At 42.9% G+C, this 20217-nt stretch overlaps 9 protein-coding genes across 9 annotated transcripts; 6 read left to right on the top strand and 3 right to left on the bottom strand.

Moving 5' to 3' along the window:
• Window positions 1–24: 24 nt before the first annotated feature.
• On the bottom strand, window positions 25–1800 carry YEL1 (Arf family guanine nucleotide exchange factor YEL1; the record flags this gene model as incomplete). Its single annotated transcript, XM_003680215.1, has 1 exon — window positions 25–1800. The coding sequence occupies one exon, from the start codon at window positions 1798–1800 to the stop codon at window positions 25–27; it is 1776 nt and encodes a 591-aa protein (XP_003680263.1).
• A 1771-nt stretch (window positions 1801–3571) lies between these two features.
• RAD51 (recombinase RAD51) lies at window positions 3572–4756 on the top strand (the record flags this gene model as incomplete). The annotated part of the gene is made up of 1 exon (XM_003680214.1): window positions 3572–4756. One exon carries the CDS (start codon window positions 3572–3574, stop codon window positions 4754–4756), a length of 1185 nt encoding a protein of 394 aa, XP_003680262.1.
• A 178-nt stretch (window positions 4757–4934) lies between these two features.
• Window positions 4935–6752, top strand: SKT5 (Skt5p; the record flags this gene model as incomplete). Its single annotated transcript, XM_003680213.1, has 1 exon — window positions 4935–6752. The coding sequence occupies one exon, from the start codon at window positions 4935–4937 to the stop codon at window positions 6750–6752; it is 1818 nt and encodes a 605-aa protein (XP_003680261.1).
• A 185-nt stretch (window positions 6753–6937) lies between these two features.
• On the bottom strand, window positions 6938–10255 carry KIP1 (Kip1p; the record flags this gene model as incomplete). Its single annotated transcript, XM_003680212.1, has 1 exon — window positions 6938–10255. The coding sequence occupies one exon, from the start codon at window positions 10253–10255 to the stop codon at window positions 6938–6940; it is 3318 nt and encodes a 1105-aa protein (XP_003680260.1).
• A 242-nt stretch (window positions 10256–10497) lies between these two features.
• Window positions 10498–11247, top strand: PRX1 (thioredoxin peroxidase PRX1; the record flags this gene model as incomplete). Its single annotated transcript, XM_003680211.1, has 1 exon — window positions 10498–11247. One exon carries the CDS (start codon window positions 10498–10500, stop codon window positions 11245–11247), a length of 750 nt encoding a protein of 249 aa, XP_003680259.1.
• A 232-nt stretch (window positions 11248–11479) lies between these two features.
• On the top strand, window positions 11480–14989 carry SEF1 (Sef1p; the record flags this gene model as incomplete). The annotated part of the gene is made up of 1 exon (XM_003680210.1): window positions 11480–14989. One exon carries the CDS (start codon window positions 11480–11482, stop codon window positions 14987–14989), a length of 3510 nt encoding a protein of 1169 aa, XP_003680258.1.
• Window positions 14990–15700: 711 nt separating this feature from the next.
• Window positions 15701–17998, top strand: TDEL0C01570 (uncharacterized protein; the record flags this gene model as incomplete). Its single annotated transcript, XM_003680209.1, has 1 exon — window positions 15701–17998. The coding sequence occupies one exon, from the start codon at window positions 15701–15703 to the stop codon at window positions 17996–17998; it is 2298 nt and encodes a 765-aa protein (XP_003680257.1).
• Window positions 17999–18058: 60 nt separating this feature from the next.
• TDEL0C01560 (ribose-phosphate diphosphokinase) lies at window positions 18059–19015 on the bottom strand (the record flags this gene model as incomplete). The annotated part of the gene is made up of 1 exon (XM_003680208.1): window positions 18059–19015. The coding sequence occupies one exon, from the start codon at window positions 19013–19015 to the stop codon at window positions 18059–18061; it is 957 nt and encodes a 318-aa protein (XP_003680256.1).
• A 395-nt stretch (window positions 19016–19410) lies between these two features.
• On the top strand, window positions 19411–20157 carry UBC6 (E2 ubiquitin-conjugating protein UBC6; the record flags this gene model as incomplete). The annotated part of the gene is made up of 1 exon (XM_003680207.1): window positions 19411–20157. One exon carries the CDS (start codon window positions 19411–19413, stop codon window positions 20155–20157), a length of 747 nt encoding a protein of 248 aa, XP_003680255.1.
• Window positions 20158–20217: the final 60 nt, after the last annotated feature.

The following is a 20217-nucleotide window of genomic DNA, read 5'->3' as shown; positions in this document are numbered from 1 at the left end:
AAACTGGCCTAATTTAACGTATTTCTATTGTTGTTGAAATGTATTGTGAGCCAACTGAAGTGCCTGTAAATACTTGGAGCTTTTCTCGCTGATCTCATTCAAGTAAAGGTACTTTTTGTTCCAATTCTCCAGCGCTGTGTCAAACTGTTTTGACTGGCCCCAGAGGTCGATCATGCTTGATTTGATCCGGTTGTGGTTGTCAATTTCTTGCTGTAGAATTTGAGTGAAGTTTTTCAGGTCGCTGAGCCGCGTTTCCAGGTCCGGCTGGTCGGTTGTATCATTTAATTCATCGTAGAGTGCTCCCATCGATAGTAGCGGCTTCCAGTGGCTTAATCGGAGCTTGTCGAGGTTTTGTGGTTCAATCCCTGAGGTTAGAAGCTGCTGACTCCAACCGTACTCTTCGTTGGAGACAATTTCGAGCTGAGTCGTTGGCACAGAGGTTATTCTGGCAGCCCAACAATTGATGCACTGTACAAAATCGTATGCTTCACTGACTGTATGAGTCTGGAATTCTAAGACTGTAGTGCCCGTTTGTAGGCCAGAAGGTAATGTTAACGTGAAATTTCCTCGTAAGCAGTGGTCTTTGGTTAAGAGGCCATGGCTTTGCACGACGTTTTCTTGCACCACAGTTGCAACTGCTTCAAATAAATTGTAAACGAAATACTGCGAACTATTGCGCCTTAGGCAGTCAAGGTCCTGCTGTGCTTCCGCTCGTGGACCGCTCGCGGATTTGAGCCTGAAGATGTAGATTCTACCTTCGAAGACTCGTACGCGAGTCTTAATCCACCGCGTACGGCCGTCGAGGAATGCCATTGGGAGCTTGATATCTTCAAAAAGCGATTTGGGTTTTGATCTTGCGAACCATTTGAACAATGCCTTTGGGTCTCTTCTAGTTTCGTCTTCTGGCTTGCTGCGCGTGAGATCACCGTCACAGAGCCTAATCATAGCATCGATAGACCAAAGAGGACCGCTTCCTGGATGGCCGAATGCTTCAACGTAGTAAAGTCTCGGAAGTGGTTTGTTGTGGTGAAATTTCCAATTCGAAGTGAAATTAGATTCTCGCTGGATGGCCTTTGAACTAGAACCGGATCCGAGGGAAGCGTTGTTCGATTCAGTAATCTCCAAGGTATTAAGTGTCGCACTCCTCATAGAGAATCTTGAAGACCGTCTGTGTAGTTGTAAATTGCTACGGGATGAGGGCCGTGATGCCTCTCTCGTGCATAATGGTAGCCCCGCACTCTTCAATTGATCGTAATAAGCTCCGAGTTGCTCCTCAATCAAAAATTCCACTTCATCCAGTGTATAACCTGTGGCCTTTGCCTCTTTATTCAAAGCATACAGTGTATTCTCAATAAACTGCGACCGTGAGAACTTACCCACGCTGTTATCATTGTACAAGTCGGAGTTCAGAATCAACAGTGAGAAAAAAACAATATGGCACAACTTATAGTGGCATCCCCAAAACGAATGCGGATGTTCTTCAACCCATTGTCTGCTCAACTCCTCCAGTATCCGATCAATGTTTTGTGCCTCTGCAATAAAATATATCTCACTCACTAATCGACGTAAACTTTCCAGTAATGACTCCGGTAAAGGCCTCAGTATTCCTATAAATGAGCGTAACGTTTCCAACATATCTTCAGCCCCAAGATAGTTGGCATAATCCCGATAATCCACTTCGTCAAAAGTTCCCTGTGCAATCTGCACTGCTACTCCTTCGGATCGCTCTTCGTTGACCAGCCCATGGATGTCACTGATTTTAGGCGACTCTACCATGTAAGAACGGCCTCCGGCGCCCATTACTGGCCAATTTGGTGGACTTTCAAGTGGTGTTCTAAAGCTCTTCTAGTGAATTTTTCACAAGTTCGCGGTACTGATTGAAAGCCACACCAGCAATATAACATCAGTACAAGCTCAAATCAGCTTACCAGTGCCTCCCAATGGTACACATACAGATCAACTATAAGATGTTCACGAGTGATCACAGCTTATTTGGATACATTGGGTAGTTAAAATGGCTTTTATCGCTAGGGTCTGCGGGTACTAGTGCTTGATCGCGCAACCGTAACAATGGATGGGGATGCTGATAGGCAATTCAACTAGGTTACGAAGAGCGTTAACGAATCGTTCATGAACTCTGATCTAAAATCGAGTATGCACAGGAATTTACCATTAATCAAGGAAAAATGATAAAAGGCACTAATTTCAAAGGCATCAGTCGGAGGTTTGATTAATACGGCCTATCGACATAAATGATATGCGAAGAACGTCTGAACGCCTAACATCCTCCCACTCCCACTCAATATTCAAGACATGCACTAATAAGGTTCAGAAAAGTTCAGCATCAGTGTTCTTTTGATAGAGAATTCATGGCGTTTCAACGTGTGTCGTACCAATCGAAGGAAATGAAACGGAAAAGGAGTTGGAAGCGAATACCACTTGATGAAGACAGTAATCTCGAAGTTTAAGATATTTGGGCCTTTTACAGACCTCGAGAAGTAACAAAAGTTGAGTAGTTTGATCCGAGGAGACAGGTATTACCAGTGGATCAATTAATAACATCTAAGACGCATCCCTAGCTCAGATAGACATCTTTGAAAGTGCAAAGCCCGCAGAATTCCGGGGTAGGTGAACAAGAGAAGACAATGTTCGATTGTTGCCAAGAGAAGTGCTGACAACGTCACCGCAAGTTCCTATCAAAACAAGAATGATCATAACGCTAAATATCTAACGAAACGATAGAGTAGGATTTCTCCCCAAAAATTGAGTTATCGAAATTGGAATTGAAACGCCAAAAGGAGTCCCTACAGTAATTAAGGTAGCCATATCGCAGACTATGCGGAGCATGAATAGTCATCAAGTAGTTATATTGAGGCAGTATTACGACTACTTACCACCTAGTAAAGAGAAGATTTTGCGTGGTTGAAAATAAGCTGATATGATTCACCTATCCGCTGACTTGCACAACGGAAGCTTTGCAATAGTTAAGTTGTATAATCCTCGTCTTTTTGACCAACTAATTAAACAGACATATATAAGAACTGAGGCAAATCTGCGGCCCATGCGTTGGCTTTTTTTCGATTTTAGTAATATTATCACTGCTCAGCATAAAAGCATTCTGCAGTATTAGACTTACTCCTACAAATTTCAGGGAAATAATGGAAATCAAATGCCAAGAAAATACAGCATGCTATAGCAAAGCGCAGTTCTACCAAGTAACTAGATGGCGTACATAAGCTCGTATTCTATATATTATTGATTTATAATAATTATGTCGTATGCGTAATAATCAAAGAATAATAATGCAACAATGAGAGCAGCTAGAAGCACCCAAAAAAATTCCAAATAATCCCAGAAATTTACACTTTTTAATTATGTTAAACTTACTAGATCCTAGGTCCTCTTGTCGCAGTCATCTCATCTTCTTCTTCTTGTAGATCTCTTTGTTTACGCGTTACCCAGCTGACGCGTCAGTAAAACCCGATCTAGATGAAGCAATGGACAATAAGCCCAAGAGGTGGCGAACAAAGGCTATAAGCATCAATAGCCAGCTATAATCACAACCTTACATATGTCACAAACTCGGGAAGCGTTTCAGGACACTCCATCACAGAATCAGCAGTTGTCCTTGATGTCGACCGCTCCAGCAGATCCTTCATCGGTGGCTCAAAGTCCAGTACGGTTTACACCTTCAGGAGCTGCTAATGGTGAATACGTGGAATCATCTGAGGGACCAGCAGCCCTAGAGAATAATGAGCAAGAAGAGGAGGAAGACGTAGCTTTAGTTTCATTTGTTCCTTTGGAGAAATTGCAAATCAATGGGATTACCAGTGCAGATTTGAAGAAACTACGAGAAAGTGGGTTACATACAGTGGAAGCAGTAGCCTATGCGCCCAGGAAACATCTGATGGAGATCAAGGGGATATCAGAGGCCAAAGCCGATCGTTTACTCGGTGAAGCTGCGAGGTTGGTACCCATGGGGTTTGTCACTGCAGCAGATTTCCACCTTCGCCGTAGCGAAATGATCTGTCTCACTACTGGATCCAAGAACCTAGACACTTTGCTTGGTGGTGGGATCGAGACTGGGTCGATTACTGAACTCTTTGGTGAATTTCGTACCGGAAAATCGCAATTGTGCCATACGCTAGCCGTAACGTGTCAGATCCCGCTGGATATCGGTGGTGGAGAAGGCAAATGTCTGTATATCGACACTGAAGGTACATTCCGACCCGTTCGACTTGTATCAATAGCCCAAAGGTTTGGTCTTGATCCAGATGATGCGCTTAATAATGTCGCTTACGCCAGAGCTTACAATGCCGACCATCAGATCCGACTACTGGATGCAGCAGCACAAATGATGAGTGAATCTCGTTTCTCTCTAATTGTGGTTGACTCCGTAATGGCCCTTTACAGAACAGATTTCTCTGGACGTGGAGAACTAAGTGCTCGTCAAATGCACTTGGCCAAGTTCATGCGAGCGTTACAAAGATTGGCTGATCAGTTTGGTGTCGCAGTAGTGGTCACTAACCAAGTCGTCGCACAAGTCGATGGTGGTATGTCTTTCAACCCAGATCCCAAGAAACCCATCGGTGGTAACATCATGGCCCATTCTTCGACTACAAGACTGGGATTCAAGAAAGGTCGGGGCTGTCAAAGACTATGCAAAGTGGTCGATTCGCCCTGTTTGCCCGAAGCAGACTGTGTGTTTGCCATCTACGAGGACGGGGTGGGAGACCCCAGGGAGGAGGACGAGTAAAACCTGGTTTGGAAGTATTATTTGTAGTTTTGTAGTCTTATTTTTCATGTTTCAAGGCTTCGCCCTGCGTAAAAGTCGATCATCGCTGCATCAAATGGAGGAAACTTGGACCACTATAAATAGCGAACCGGTCCACTGGTGAAGATTGGTTTGGGATCTGAGAGCAAGGACCTCAGCGATGCATCCGTACAAGAGACATCTGCTACAGAGCTCGAACTGTACGCTTGAGAAACCCGAGGGTGAAGATCAGCCTTCTGCTTATGGGTCGATGGTTTCGCTGCACAACCCGTCTGAACCGGTGGATACAAGGGAACGGTGGGTCCAGGAAGTTGCCGAACCTCCGAATAAGGTGTCAGAACGTCAAGCAACATCTTCGCCTTCTTCAAATGGGTCGAGTTTGAACGTGGGGTCAGTGCGGTCTAAGAGGACACGGTCAGTAGATCTATCGCACATGTACTTGTTGAATGGATCTCTGGACACTCAGTTGACCTTCACAAATGAATCAGTAGCGGATATGTCGCACCAGGCGGTCAGTAAGTATCTGGGTGAGGACAGTAACACATCCTTGGTGCCAAGATTAAAGACTATTGAGATGTACAGAGAGAACGTAAAGAAGTCGAAGGATGCCAACCTCTTATTCCAATTTGCACAGTATATGTTGCAAACTGCGTTGACTATGGATGATAATGAGCAGCCGGTTGGTGGTAGTGAGTCGATGAACCAGAGTGAACTCAAGAGGAAATTTTTGAAAGAAGCTGTCCACTACTTGAGAAAACTTAGTGTGAAAGGCTATGCTGATGCTCAATACTTGTTGGGCGATGTGTGTGCTTCGGGAGCTCTGGGGAAGGTCGAGAATAAAGAAGCGTTTACGTTATTCCAAGCTGCGGCCAAACATGGGCATATAGAAAGTGCTTATAGGACAGCTTACTGCTTCGAAGAAGGGTTGGGGACCACTAGGGACTCGCGTAAGGCGCTGGATTTTTTAAAATTTGCAGCTAGTAGGAATCACCCCTCTGCCATGTATAAACTGGGACTTTATTCTTTCTATGGACGTATGGGGTTGCCTACAGACGTTAACACTAAGCAAAATGGTATCAAATGGCTTTCGCGTGCTGCCGCTAGGGCCAATGAATTAACTTGTGCTGCACCTTACGAGCTGGCAAAGATCTATCAAAATGGGTTTATCGATATAATTATCCCAGATGAAAAATACGCCACTGAGTTGTACATCCAGGCAGCTACCTTGGGTCATGCTCCGTCTTCGACGTTGCTGGGACAAATCTACGAGACGGGGAACGATACAATTCAGCAGGACACAAGTTTGTCAGTTCACTATTATACACAAGCTGCACTGAAAGGAGATCCCGTTGCTATGCTAGGACTCTGTGCATGGTACTTGATTGGTGCAGAACCCGCATTTGCAAAGGATGAAAATGAAGCGTTTCAATGGGCCCTGAGAGCTGCTACAGCTGGTTTCCCAAAAGCACAGTTCACACTGGGATACTTCTATGAAAAGGGGAAAGGTTGTGAGTCTAATATGGACAATGCTTGGAAATGGTACGAGAAAGCTGCAAAGAATAAGGATCCTCGAGCTTTGGCCAAAATGAAGCAACGCGAACCGGTAAAGGATCAACTCAGCCTCAATAAGAAGCACAAGAAATCAAAGAGTGTAAGCACAATCAACCTTTTCAAGAGCTTTGATGGATCTTCCAGTGAAAATTGGGACGATCAAACCAAACCTAGTGGTCTTTTCACAGATCCCGATCAATCGAATCAGGGAAATAGCAGCGCAAATGAAATTGTTCAAGCGCAACCAGGTCCACAAATCAACAGTACTACTGTTCCAATTAAGCAAGCATTAAATCCAAGTCAAAACGTACCACAGGAAAAGAAGAACTTAAAAAAACTAAAAATCAGGCAAAGACTGTGTCTTGATGTAGAAGACATATTGCAGTGCATATATGGTTACAAAACTCGCCATATAAATGGACTATAGCTCATTTTCATAGTTTTCATTCACAATTTCACATTTAGGTGGTTGAATGATATTTTTCAACGTTAAATTAGCTAAAAAGTCGACAATTCTATTCATTACTTATAATTAATACAGTATTAAATGAAATGGATGCTAAGCAGTCAGTTTGTTAAGTGCTGATTGCAATGACTTCGGTCTTGAGACCGCTATGTTCCACCCGATCTTGGCCTCTTTTCCTGTGCATCATCCCTTTCAATGACGGGCTCTGTGGTAAATCGGCGTTTCAAGTTGTTGTTATATGTTATCTGTGGTTTCTTAAGGTCGATGGGTAGCATTGTCGGGCGCTTTGCATTAGAATTAATGCTCCTTGGTAGTAAGACTTTTGAAAGCGGCTGATCCGGCACTGGAACTGGTGTACTAGGATTAAAAATTAGATGATTTCTTGTAGGTGAACAAACGTTTTCATTTTCAGTACCATTTTGCCATTCTTCTTGTTTATCAGATTTTCCAGGACTTCTTAGCTTTGGAAGTTGGCTACCAAAAGAGTTTGATACTTCCACTTTGATTCGTGGCTGGGTGGGCACGTCAAAATGCTGCGCGAAGTTTTCCAGAGTGGCTATTGAAAGCTGTACATCAGCACAGTGGTCGGAAATTATACGGTCCTGTGTCTTGGTGATTTGATTGAAATTTTCCTTATAGTTTGCCATGAGATACTCACATAGTGCATCTAGCTCTGATACCGCATTTTCGAGTCGCTGTTTTGCTTGACCAGATGCTGCAGAAACTTTATTACTGCTTTCTGAAATCGCGTCGGATGATTCTAGGATGACGGCCTCAACATGGCTAGAAATTCTGGTGTTCAACTCGTCAATCTTTTCCACGAGACTCTGTGACTTGTGATCGCTACACTCAATTACTATGGCTTTCTTAAAATCATGAAGCTCCTTTGTTATTGAGTTTGTCGCAAGCAGATGGCTTAAACGGTCGGTGCTCCCATGAGATAACTGGGAAAGTTTGTTTCTAAAGCTTTTCACCAACTCTGAGAATGAGTTCAGTGATGATGTGCCCAACTCTGCCATCTCGTGAAGACTCGTGACGTGCTCTGTGCACATTTCATTCTTAACGATCTGCAGCGTGTCAATTGATTTTTTGAGAACATCTTCTTCAAGACTCAGTTGATGGCCTTCAGCGGTCTCGACTGCTTTCTTCAAATCGTCGAAAATTTTGCTCCTCTGCTTCATGATATTCTCTGCAAAGTATTCTTGTAAGCTCAAAATATGAGCATTCGATTTTTCCAGCGCTTGGCTCTTTCGACACAGTTTGTTTTCCATATCCTCAATGTGCCTCTTTTGGGCTTCAATAACTTCACATGCCCTGCCAGAATAGCTGTCACCCAATTTATCAACTTCATCTAAGCTTAATTCAGATGCCTGTCGCAGACCGTGTACCAGGCCCGAAAAGGAAGAATCTAACATCGTCATAAAGTGGCACACACGGCGGTAGCACTGATTCAATATGGATCTATGTGCTGAGAAAATGATTCCCTTTTCATCGAAGCGATATGTTTGGAGCTCACTGAAGACCTTGATTAGGGCACTGTGCATGCTCCGTATATTTGTCATGAAGGTGTCTAGAGAAATTGAAGAAAGCTGACCAACAATAGCATTCTTATGAAAAATCACATTCGATTCCATCTCTTCGAATACGCCAGCAGATACTTGATCATATTTTGAGCTGTAGGCCTGCAATGATGAATTTAGCTTCGACAAATTCTTCCCTTGCCTTATGTTATCGGCTATGAGAGATGATATCATGTTCCCGGATTCGACTGATTTACCAAACAGATCATCACGCTCATCTTTTAAAGACCGGATCAGTTCAAGATTAGATCGGTGTATGTCTTCAACACTATCAACGTACTCAGTGCACGTTTGTCGAAAGCTTTGGAAATTTTCACTCATTTCAGCTTTCTCTATTGAGAGTTTTTTGCAAAGTAATTGGGACTGCTTCAACCTCTTTTCAGCATCTTTGCTCAAGTTTGTTTGTTCAACGTATTTCGCTTTAAACTTAAGTATTTGGTCTTCCATATTTTGTATCCTTACTTTTTGTTCTTCCACCAGTATACTGTTGCTCTCGTATAGTTGAAATTGATCCTCCGTAATGTACATACCTTCCTTTTGCCTCGAAGCTTTGAGTTCTTGCCTTAGTCTCTCGATCTCATGGATATATTCTCCCAGACATGAATTCTTCGACATTGACTGATTAACCTGTGGGGTATTCTTAATCGATTTTGCTCGTGTGGCATATTCCAGTGTACTCACAGTTTCATCCATGGAGATCTTAGCCGGAGATATAGTTGCTATGATACATGTCTTAGTCTTGCCTCCTAAGGAATCCTGCAGAAGTCTCGTCAATTTTGACTCCCGATACGGTATATGTTGTGAGTTATCTACCAAAGCATTGATGACCCTCCCAAGTGTCAATAATGACTTATTGATCAGACCTGCCTCCTGAGCTCTCTTATTTTCAGCTCCAGATCGGTTTATATTTTCGCTACCAGCTAAGTCTACTAAATTCAACTTGCCAATCTTGATATATTGTTCATTAGACACAGGATCTGTTCTAGCAACATTGGTAGTAATGGTGAAGACCGTGTGAGATCTTGAGGAGAGGTCGTTGCACTTCGTGGCAGCTACCTTTCTTTTCAAAGATCCGGTCATCAGCAATTCTAAGCCCTCGTGAGCACTCTTGATATAAAATTCTTCCATTCCCTTCACCATGATAGATGAAGATGACGAAGACGCGGAAGAAGTGCGATGAGAAGATCCATCTAATTTCACTAGCTGTTTCACATTCTTGTTGCAGTTAAAACCAGAGTTATTGTCAAAGATCCTAATATTCTCCTCCTCCTGCTCACTCTCAGCAAGCAGATCCTTCAATTTCTCGTTGTACAGCTCAAGAAACGAGACTTTCACTGTATATTCGTTAGTTTCCTGTGATAATTGCTTAAAGAGATCCACCAATACTCGCGGTATTATTCCCGAATGCTCTCCAAGCAAGATCTTATCCTGAGAATCTAAATCTCCAAGAATACTGATATCTCCAGACATCGTATAAGTCTTACCTGTCCCCGTCTGACCATACGTAAACACAGTACAGTTATACCCTTCCAACATTTCGCTAATATAGTCCTTAGCCACTTCATCAAACACAGTCTCCTGATCACTCTCCGCACCAAAAACCTGATCAAATGTATAAGTTCTCTTTGAATGCGATAGGGACCCTGCACCATTCGACAAAATCACTTCTCGACCTTTTGCGCCCAACGTAGATATTACCACACTACTCTTCTCCTCAATCTCCTGCTCATTTCTCGATCTACACCTCACATAAACCCTCATATTGGAACTCACACGGCCCTCTTGTTGTTCTGACTCGCGAGGTCTTGCCAATGGAGCTCCAAAAACGGTCTTTCTCCTTGTGGATTCTCCAATGCCACTCATCCCTGACGTGCTACCCTTCATCGCCGCTAAATACCATCATAACATGACTTCTCTGCTCTTCAAGAGTGGCACGTTCAAGTAAACATACAGCCGCCGAGCTTTTCCCAGACAAAACGGTCCAAAAGTTACCCGCTTTTAGGCTTTGAAATTGTGGCTTTTTGACTTTATCCCTTTTAATAGTACTTCTCCATATATAAGAGGAAGCATTAAGCAGAGATGAATCCTCTCTTTACAAGGCATTGAGGCCAACCAACTGCTTGATTATGTTTTCCCGTGCTTTGTTTCAGTCTAGACAGTCTTTGTTGCAAAGACAACAGCCTTTGAAGATCGCTGTGAGAACTTTAAGAAACTTCAAACAGGAGGATCAACCAAGATTGAGAATCAATACTGTAGTCCCAAACTTTGATGCAGAGACCACCAAGGGTAAGATCAACTTCCATGACTATTTGGGTGATTCCTGGGGTGTTTTCTTCTCACACCCAGCTGACTTCACACCAGTTTGTACGACTGAATTGGGTGCTTTCTCTAAATTGAAGCCAGAATTTGATAAGCGCGGTGTTAAGTTGATTGGGCTGTCTGCTGAGGATGTCGAATCACACAAGAAATGGATCAAGGATATTGAGGAAGTCAACGGTTTGAACAAGTTCGAATTCCCAATCATCGCGGACGTGGACAAGGAAATCGCTTTCCTGTACGATATGGTCGATGAGGAAGGTTTCAAGCAACTTGGGAAAGCTCCAGTGGCCACTATCAGATCGGTTTTCATTATTGACCCCTCTAAGAAGCTAAGAATTTCTTTCACATACCCACCTTCTGTCGGCAGAAACACTTCTGAAGTCTTGAGAGTGATTGATGCTTTGCAAAAGGCTGATGCCAAAGGTGTTGTGACCCCTATCAACTGGCAAGAGGGGGAGGATGTTATTATCCCACCTACTGTCTCTGATGCAGATGCGTCCAAGAAGTTCGGTGACTACAAGACCGTCAAGCCATACTTGCGTTACACCAAGGCCTGATTACGAACTATATATAATACATTCTTTTAACATTCATAAATAAGTTGAAATCTTCTTCAAGTTTTCTGTCAAGGAGCGATTTGACAGAAACTCGCATCGCTTTGAAAGAAATCGGTTGAACCGAAATTCGATTTACAAGGAAAAGGTCTAGCCTCTGTGCTTTACACAGCTTATAGCTGCTATCCATAACATTATTTATTAATTCGGTGGTTATTGATACCGGTTAGATATCATGGGAACCCCACCGGAGTTCAAGAGGGAAGATCCTGATGCCGGAAACGATCCGGAAGTAGGATCGGCAACTACAAGCGTCGAATTACGAAAGTTGAAGCGACAGTCAAGTCCTGATTTTCAGTCAGATTTGCCCCATAGGGCTAAGAAGCCTCAAAGGTCCAAGTCGGAAGATCTAGAGAATGTTAGTGGGTCCCCATCTCCAACTCATCTCGAATTAAAGCCTCAGAATACGAACAATGGAAGTCAACAGATGACAACAGGCCACCGACCAGTTACTTCATGTACACATTGTAGACAGCATAAGATCAGATGTAATGCAAGTGAGAATTTTCCTGCTCCGTGTTCTCGTTGTGAAAGGATGGGACTTCATTGTGAGATAGATCCGCAGTTCAGGCCTAAGAAAGGATCCCAATTACAAAACTTGCGCAGAGATGTTGACGAGCTAAAGCTGAAGATTGAGTATTTGACAAGAAATGAGAGTTTGATTGCGAAAGCCCTGCAGGGAAATGAATTAGGGCAGGAATTGACTAAGACTTTGAAAGCGATAGACATCTCCAAGATCAATCAACTTTTCATCAAACCACGTCAGCGGTTACTCCAGCGGCCTTTGAGGAAGAATGTGTTGGAACAGAAACCGCCTGAAAGAAAAGTGTCAGTGCAGACGTTCTTGGCCAGAGAACCTCATTTATTACAAGAGGATCCCAAACCTTCATCAACAAGTTCACCAAATGATGGCCACAGTATTAGGTGTGATACTTCCATGAAACAGCCCTATTTGTTGAACGATTCTGCGCCCCATAAGGACTCGTTACCTCCGGTGTTGCAAATGGCTTTACAAAGAAATACATCCGTCTGCGAAACTTCTACTGATGCATCTGAGCTCAATAGTCCAGCCAATTCTTCAATAAGCTCGCATTCCGCTTCCAAGAAAAGCACTCATAGTAGACTAAGTGATGAGAAGAGTGGTGATAAAGATGCATCGATTGCAAATAAGAAGTCACCTGTTGTTGCCACTACTAATGCTATACCACTTTTACCTTCCCCCTATGCCAGCATCGATGAATTTGTGATCGGCGATGTCAGAATTTCTATAGACAAGGCTAATGAACTGCACCGTATCTTTGTGACGAAATATCTTCCTTATTTTCCAATTTTCAGTTCTAATTCAGCTACTGAACTTTATTCGCAATCACAGCTTTTGTTCTGGACTGTTATGTTGACTGCCTGTCTCTCCGATCCCGAACCATCCTTGTACATGAAGCTCTCCTCGCTCATTAAACAACTGGCTATTGAAACATGTTGGATACGAACTCCAAGGTCTACTCACATCTCACAAGCCCTTCTAATTCTGTGCATATGGCCACTACCCAATCAAAAAGTTCTAGATGACTGCTCCTACAGGTTCGTGGGGCTAGCCAAGTCTCTATCCTATCAATTAGGACTGCATAGAGGAGAATTCATTTCAGAGTTCACCAGAACACAGACTTCGATGCCAGATGCCGAAAAATGGAGAACCAGAACTTGGCTAGGTATTTTCTTCGCCGAGCTTTGCTGGGCCAGCATACTGGGGTTACCACCAACTTCTCAAACAGATTTTCTGATAGAGAACGCACGGTTTGGTCAAGATGAAGAAGACAGTGATACTTCGCAGAACCATTCTGACAAAGATCTTAAAAATAATCAGGAGGGGACTAACTCTGAGGACCAATCTTCAACAGGCGGAAACACCAATGCCAAAAACGGCAGTGGTGATCAACAAAAGCAGGAAAAATCTCTTGAGTCGGACGGTAACAAATTGCCGAGAAGTTTCCGCAGATTGATATGTCTCGCCAATTTCCAAGCCAAGCTATGCAAGGTCATGGGGTCGAGCGTAGTAAGTGTTGACGGTCTTATGGAGTCGAGGGATAGAGCCAGCTCACTAGCCATTTTGGAGAGAGAATTGGAACTTCTTGACCGAAAGTTAAATTTTGAGCAAGATACTGGTGTTCAAATATACCATTTATATGTCAAACTCATGGTTTGCTGTTTCGCCTTTTTACCGGGAACCCCAACAGAAGATCAAAGCCAGTATGTGACCGAAGCGTACCTTGGTGCTACCAAAATAGTGACATTGTTGACGAGTCTTCTCGAGACTCGGCAACTCATTGAGCTGCCGATCTATATCAGACACAGCACCACTTTTGCCGCTTTGATCCTGTTCAAGCTGCAATTGACACCCTTGCTGTTGAATAAGTACCTTGATTCTGCTCGTCAGTCCATCGTTACAGTACACAGGGTTTACAGAAACCAACTTAGTGCCTGGGCCACTGCTGTGGAGAATGACATCTCTAGAACAGCAAGTGTTTTAGAAAAGCTAAACTTTGTTCTCATTACCCATCCAACAGTATTTGTTGAAGAGGACGGAATCATATCGCGTATGAGATCGCACTTAACAGATTCCTTGTTTTACGATTTGGTTTGGTGCATTCATGAAGCTCGGAGAAGGGAAATGGACCCTAAGTACAATGAAGAAGCCTTAGCTAAAGCCTCAAGCAAACGTAAAACTAACGGTGACGATTTCTTGCCTACTACAGACAGGAAACTGCATCCCCTTCCCTTTTACAACCAAATCTCAAAGGAGGATTTTGAGACAATAATACAGACAACGCCTAATGGTACTACTGTCACTAAATTGGTGCCCACAAAAACTGCACTTAAAAATGCCAGACAACTCGCCAAGGCAAACAAGGACTCTGACGGAGCGATTGTTGAGATCAATGGTATCCCGCTATCCATGCTGGATGAGACAGGTAGTGTCAACTTGGAGAGCATTCCTAATTATGTCAATCGTCAAGCGTTTACTGTCGGTCTAGACAAGCCCGCACAACCCGTGGGGTCTTCAAATTTCCCAAGTACTTTGCAAGTGGCAAACAAAACACCACTGGGCTCAACGGAGCCTATTTCCCAGCAACCAAGTCCATCTGTTGTCCCAAGAAACGCTGAGAGTGATAACGAAGAAAGCCGTGCTACAAGCTTCGATATCGCTGCAGTTAAGGTAGCCAAGGACAACATGAGTATGCAAAGATCTAGCAGCACATCTGCGGCTCATGTACCGCATAGAGTAGACTCTGGCATAACGTCGATGAAACCGCATTCTAATTCATTGTTTGTGATGAACAATTCCTTGGCTTCCAACCTTACGCTAAACAGATCGATACCTCAGTCGCAAAGGCCATCCCAAAGCGCTGCCGCGAGGTCAACTAGCCTAAGTGAAGCTACGGCAAGGAGTCCAAACTCAGACAGTTTCACCAATCTCAGTATGTTCCTACAAAGCGCTTCGCCCAATTTCAATCCTGCCGAAACAGCACATGTCGGTAGTGGTAACAACAGCGTTAACAGACCAGCTATTGGCCAGCTTTCCGATCTCGAGACGTTTTTTCAACAGCAAAGTACTGGTTGGATTGAAGGAAATTCGGTCAATGACGACTTCCTGGGGTGGTTTGACATGAACATGGAACCTGAGTTTTGAGTTCAAGCAGAAATGCACCTTTAGATTTGATGACTCACATCGATTTCTTGTAATTAACCTGCTTCAAAATTATTTATATTATTTATTCGTATTTATTCAATGACATTAATGATCACTTCAATCCTGTATACCAACTAAATCATTATTTCACAAGTATTTAATCTACAAGGCTAGTTCAGAGGTTATTCTTGATCGCCTCGACAGACCTCTAGATATTGAAGATTGAATTAAAAGCTGACTTAAAAGAGGCTAGGTTTGAAAAACTCCAGCAATAGTGCAATTTGAAAAATGATGATACTGTTAGTCTAAATCTGAGTAAGAGGAATCGCTATTTCAAGAACATTTTGAATGATCGCAGTTAATTTTGATCACTCTATCTATTGAGCATTTGGGGTTCATATTCTACATGTTTAAATATCTTGAAATACCGATGTTCTTTGTCTTTACTATGGAAGGCGCATAGCGCGAACGGGGTGTGCTCGAGGGCGAAGAAAGGTAATGAATTAGAGAAATAAATCTCGAGATACCACATATCTATTGGACTGAGTGCCTAACATAGTCCAGAGCATTCCAGGTTGACTGTTTACAATTCAGGATTTTTTACTGTGTGTGATTTTCTAGAAATCACCCTGAAAGACTTGCTGGAAACCGTGGAGTGTATAACATTACAAGGTACTTCACATCGAAACCGAATAGATAGGCCTTACAAAGATGCTTAAACGATGGCTGAGTAAGTCAAACAAGAAGAAGAGTGTGAGAGATGATTTAGATGCAAATTCGCAATTGACGCCCGAGGTGGAAGATCGCGACGAGGCCTATGAATCTACAGATTCCCTCTCCAAGCCCCTGCCTGTGCGAATTAATGAAAGAAGAAAGACTTCTGCGACTCTTGTTAATAATCAAGCTCATGATCCACCATTCAATGATCGGCTTGCTATGCTTGATGGGTATACAGGAAGTGATACGATGCAAAGCTTGTTAAGCACTTCCGTTGATACTGCGATCGATCTGAACTCATCCGGTCTCTTATTCACAAAAATCACTGAGAGCATGCCTTTTGGTGATGGTTCTAATAAGGTATTTGGCTATGAGAATTTTGGAAATACATGTTACTGTAACTCAGTGCTCCAATGTCTCTATAACTTGACTGAGTTCAGGCTGCTACTCCTGCAGCACCTGGAGAGAGATCCAAAGATCAAGAGAAAGCGTAAATCGGAAATGCCGGGCAATAATCCTCGATTCTTTACAGAAGGCAGTTTTCAGCCTGCTTCGAATGGGAATTCAGGGCATGATAATGGATCCAATGGTCATCCGCACCATGCACATGGTCATCACCATCAACAACAAAGTAATGGACGGAGCATTGATGGCAGCACCATTAATCCCGGTAGTAACGGTAACGTACACCATGAAAGTAATGATCATCACAATGGAAGTGAAGGGCCTAGTGAAAATGAAGATCACACGAAAAACCACAGCAACAGTGACAATTCCAAGCCAAACTTTCTACAGAGACGTAATTCCTCATTTTTGCTCAAGAAATTTGAGTTTAGCGGCAAGGAAACCATGACTATACCAATAGACACCAGCTCTAAATCTCAAACTCATGGTCCCGAACCTGTTCATGCAACTCTAATGGCGTCAGACGTTATAAGCGAGAAACTTCATGAGGATTCTCGCAATGTCGTGGTCGGTAGACCTCTACCGTCCAAAACTGAACCTGCTGAAACTTCTCAGTCAGTCCCAATCTCAACTGTGAAGCCAGCTGAAACTATGACCAGACTAGGATCTGAAGAAGTTGTCACCAACAATGTACCCACCAATTCTCATACCACGCAAAAGGTCTTTTCCAGTGAACAAAGGAAAAAGGCGGCGCTGATAAGAGGACCAATATTGAACGTCGATCATCTTCTGAATGAGTCGAAAGTTTCAAACCTTTATAACAGCCTCAAAGACATTTTCGAGTGTATTACCGAGAACCATTCACTAACAGGTGTTGTATCTCCGATTTCATTTGTGGAGACACTAAAGAGGGAAAATCTGCTTTTCAACACAACTATGCATCAGGATGCTCATGAGTTTCTGAACTTCCTACTTAATGAATTGAGTGAATATATACAAAAAGACATTGATTCAATTCAAGATCCCGCAAAGAAATATGACAATTTTATTAACGGTCTATTCCAAGGTACTTTGACCTACAGAATTAAATGTTTGACTTGCGATAATGTCACATCTCGAGATGAGCCCTTCTTGGATTTCCCTATTGAGGTACAGGATGATGAAGAAACCGACATACAAGCGCTGCTAAGGAGCTATCAGCAACGGGAAATGCTTTCAGGATCGAACAAATTTTATTGTGATGAGTGCTGTGGTTTGCAAGAGGCGGAGAGAAAAGTTGGTTTAAAGCAGCTGCCTCATACATTAGCTTTGCATCTGAAGAGATTCAAGTATTCAGAGGAACAAAATTGTAACATCAAACTTTTCAACAAAATTCACTATCCTCTAAAACTAGATGTCTGTTCATCGTTCTGTTCTTCGGTATCTAAGAAATACGAGTTAACTGGTATCGTCGTTCATATGGGTGGTGGACCTCAACATGGTCATTACGTTTCTTTGTGTAAAAACGACAACTTTGGATGGTTACTTTTCGATGACGAGACGGTGGAAGCAGTCCACGAAAGCACTGTGTCCAAGTTTATTGGCGACAGAGATTCTTTAACCACTGCGTATGTCCTATTCTACAAGGAGATCGCTCAAAGTGAGAATCAAGATTTAAGTCGTGAGCCAAAGGACTACGAAGACAACATCGAGCAACTAATAAAGTGCGACGATTTGATAAGGTCCACTTCTCTTAAAGCTGCCGCGCAAAAGGAAAGTAGCCCCGGAGTTGAAGAGACACAGGAGTATGATAAAGTCAGTCAGAATGCAGAGCGTAAGACTTCTTCATCATCATCGAAGAAATCTAGACCAAAATCAAAGCTCTTCAATTTCATGAGAAATACTTGAAATTAGAGGGCTCTTGGTATTTATCATTATTTGGGAGTACATAATTATGTTGTTTTAAATTTACAATGGTGCATGAGTGAACAGATAGGAAACGGATTCACCGTTATGCAACCTTCTTATGGCTTCAGCCAGAGTCGGGCTGATATCAATTTGGTCCAGTATATCAAGATCGAGATCGACAGGCACAGTGTTTGTGCACACTATCCGAGATAGCCTACTATTCTTGAGCCTTTCCCTAGCGGCTCCGGAAAATATTCCGTGTGAAACAATAGCTATAACTTCCTTAGCGCCATGATCCATCAGTGTGTTCGTAGCCTTGACCAACGTACCACATGTGTCAGCCATATCATCGATCAGAAGACAAGATTTTCCCGTTACATCACCAACAAGAACCATTTTTGACACTTCATTGGCCTTTTGTCTTTCCTTATGAATCAAAGCGAAGTTTAAATCCAGCTTATCTGCCAAAGATGCAACTCTCTTGGCACCACCAGCATCAGGCGAAACCAAAATAGCGTTCGCCAGATCAGTCTTCGTCTTGATATAGTTCAACACACTAGGTTCAGCATACAAATTATCAACTGGGATATGGAAGAAACCTTGAATTTGCGAAGCGTGCAAATCCATGGTGATGACATGGTCACAACCTGCAGTTTGCAAGAGGTTGGCAATCAATTTCGCAGTAATCGGAGCACGAGACTTGTCCTTTTTATCCTGTCTAGCATATGGGAAATTAGGAATGACAGCCGTAACTCTTCTGACTGATGCAGTCTTACAAGCATGAATCATAATCAAAAGTTCCATCAAGAAATCATTAATTTCCTGTTCTCCTGTTCCGGTCTGAATAATGTATACATCCTCATCACGAATACTTTCCCCAATAGTCACTGATGTCTCTTTGTTAGAATACTGGTACACACCAACCTTGGATAACGGTATACCCAGTCTTTTTGATATAACCTCGGCCAGCTCTGGGTGAGAATTACCTGCAAGCAACTTTATACTGTTGGAAGACATTCTTTCAGACTCTGGAGGCGTCAATAGACGGTCTACCTCGTAGCTACCCACCATAAAATAGAGCGTATGCCCACTAATCTGGCCATCGGCGAGCCTATTTAGACCACTCTTCTGCTGCAAATCGGTATAGTTTGACGTTCCCAGCCAAAAAAATTTTCAGATCACGTGATTCACACTTTCAAGGACCATAATGAACGTCTAAGTCTCATAGTCGGTCCTGATGGTTCATGATTGGCCTCCAACAGGCCTGTTGTCTATTTGCATAGCGAGGCCTTTCTTTCTGTGCTATCACGGTTTGTTTTAGTTAAGAAGCGAGCTTCTCTTTAAAGCGACGTGTTGATCATCACTTCATGAAAGCTATACATCTAAGTTAAGCTGAAGAAAGTTGTACCGTGATGGCTACGAAACAGGCACATAAGAGGTTGACGAAGGAGTACAAGTTAATGGTAGAGAACCCTCCACCTTACATACTAGCACGTCCGAATGAGAACAACATTTTGGAGTGGCACTATATTATTACCGGACCTGCCGATACGCCTTATTTTGAAGGCCAGTACCATGGGACATTGACCTTCCCATCAGATTATCCTTACAAACCTCCTGCTATCCGTATGGTGACACCCAACGGCCGATTTAGAGAGAACACTCGACTATGTCTATCAATGAGTGATTATCATCCTAATACATGGAACCCTAGTTGGTCGGTTTCGACCATACTCAATGGGTTATTGAGCTTTATGACTGGAGATGAAGCTACTACTGGTTCTATCGCGACGACTGATCAGCAAAAGAAGATACTGGCTGCAAGATCGATGGATTACAATACACATCAGAACCTAAGGTTTAAGATGGTTTTCCCTGAGGTAGTGGAGTCGAATATGAAAGAGTTGGAGGCAAGAAGAGCAAGTGGCAAGATCACTGAGAAGGATTTGTCGAAGGACAAAGAGGATGCAATAGTGCAGGCCGCTAAAGAGAAGGCTATCACCATCGAAGAGATCTTGGACCCAGAAGACAGAATACGTGCTGAGGAAGCGTTGAAATCAATTAACGGGAAACAAAGTGAAGATAATCGGAAATCTTCCTCCTTGCTTTACATTGGTCTCGCGGTGCTCTTATTCTGCGTCGGACTATCTATGAAATGATCGTCAACATAAGAGCATTAAGTATTACATAGAACGTATAAAACATATACCTTCCTTCAT

The sequence above is a fragment of the Torulaspora delbrueckii genome, chromosome 3 (genome assembly GCF_000243375.1).
Source record: "Torulaspora delbrueckii CBS 1146 chromosome 3, complete genome".
Lineage (NCBI taxonomy): Eukaryota > Fungi > Ascomycota > Saccharomycetes > Saccharomycetales > Saccharomycetaceae > Torulaspora > Torulaspora delbrueckii.
Note: the sequence above shows the minus strand (reverse complement) of the source record. Positions and strands in the feature narration are given on the sequence as shown.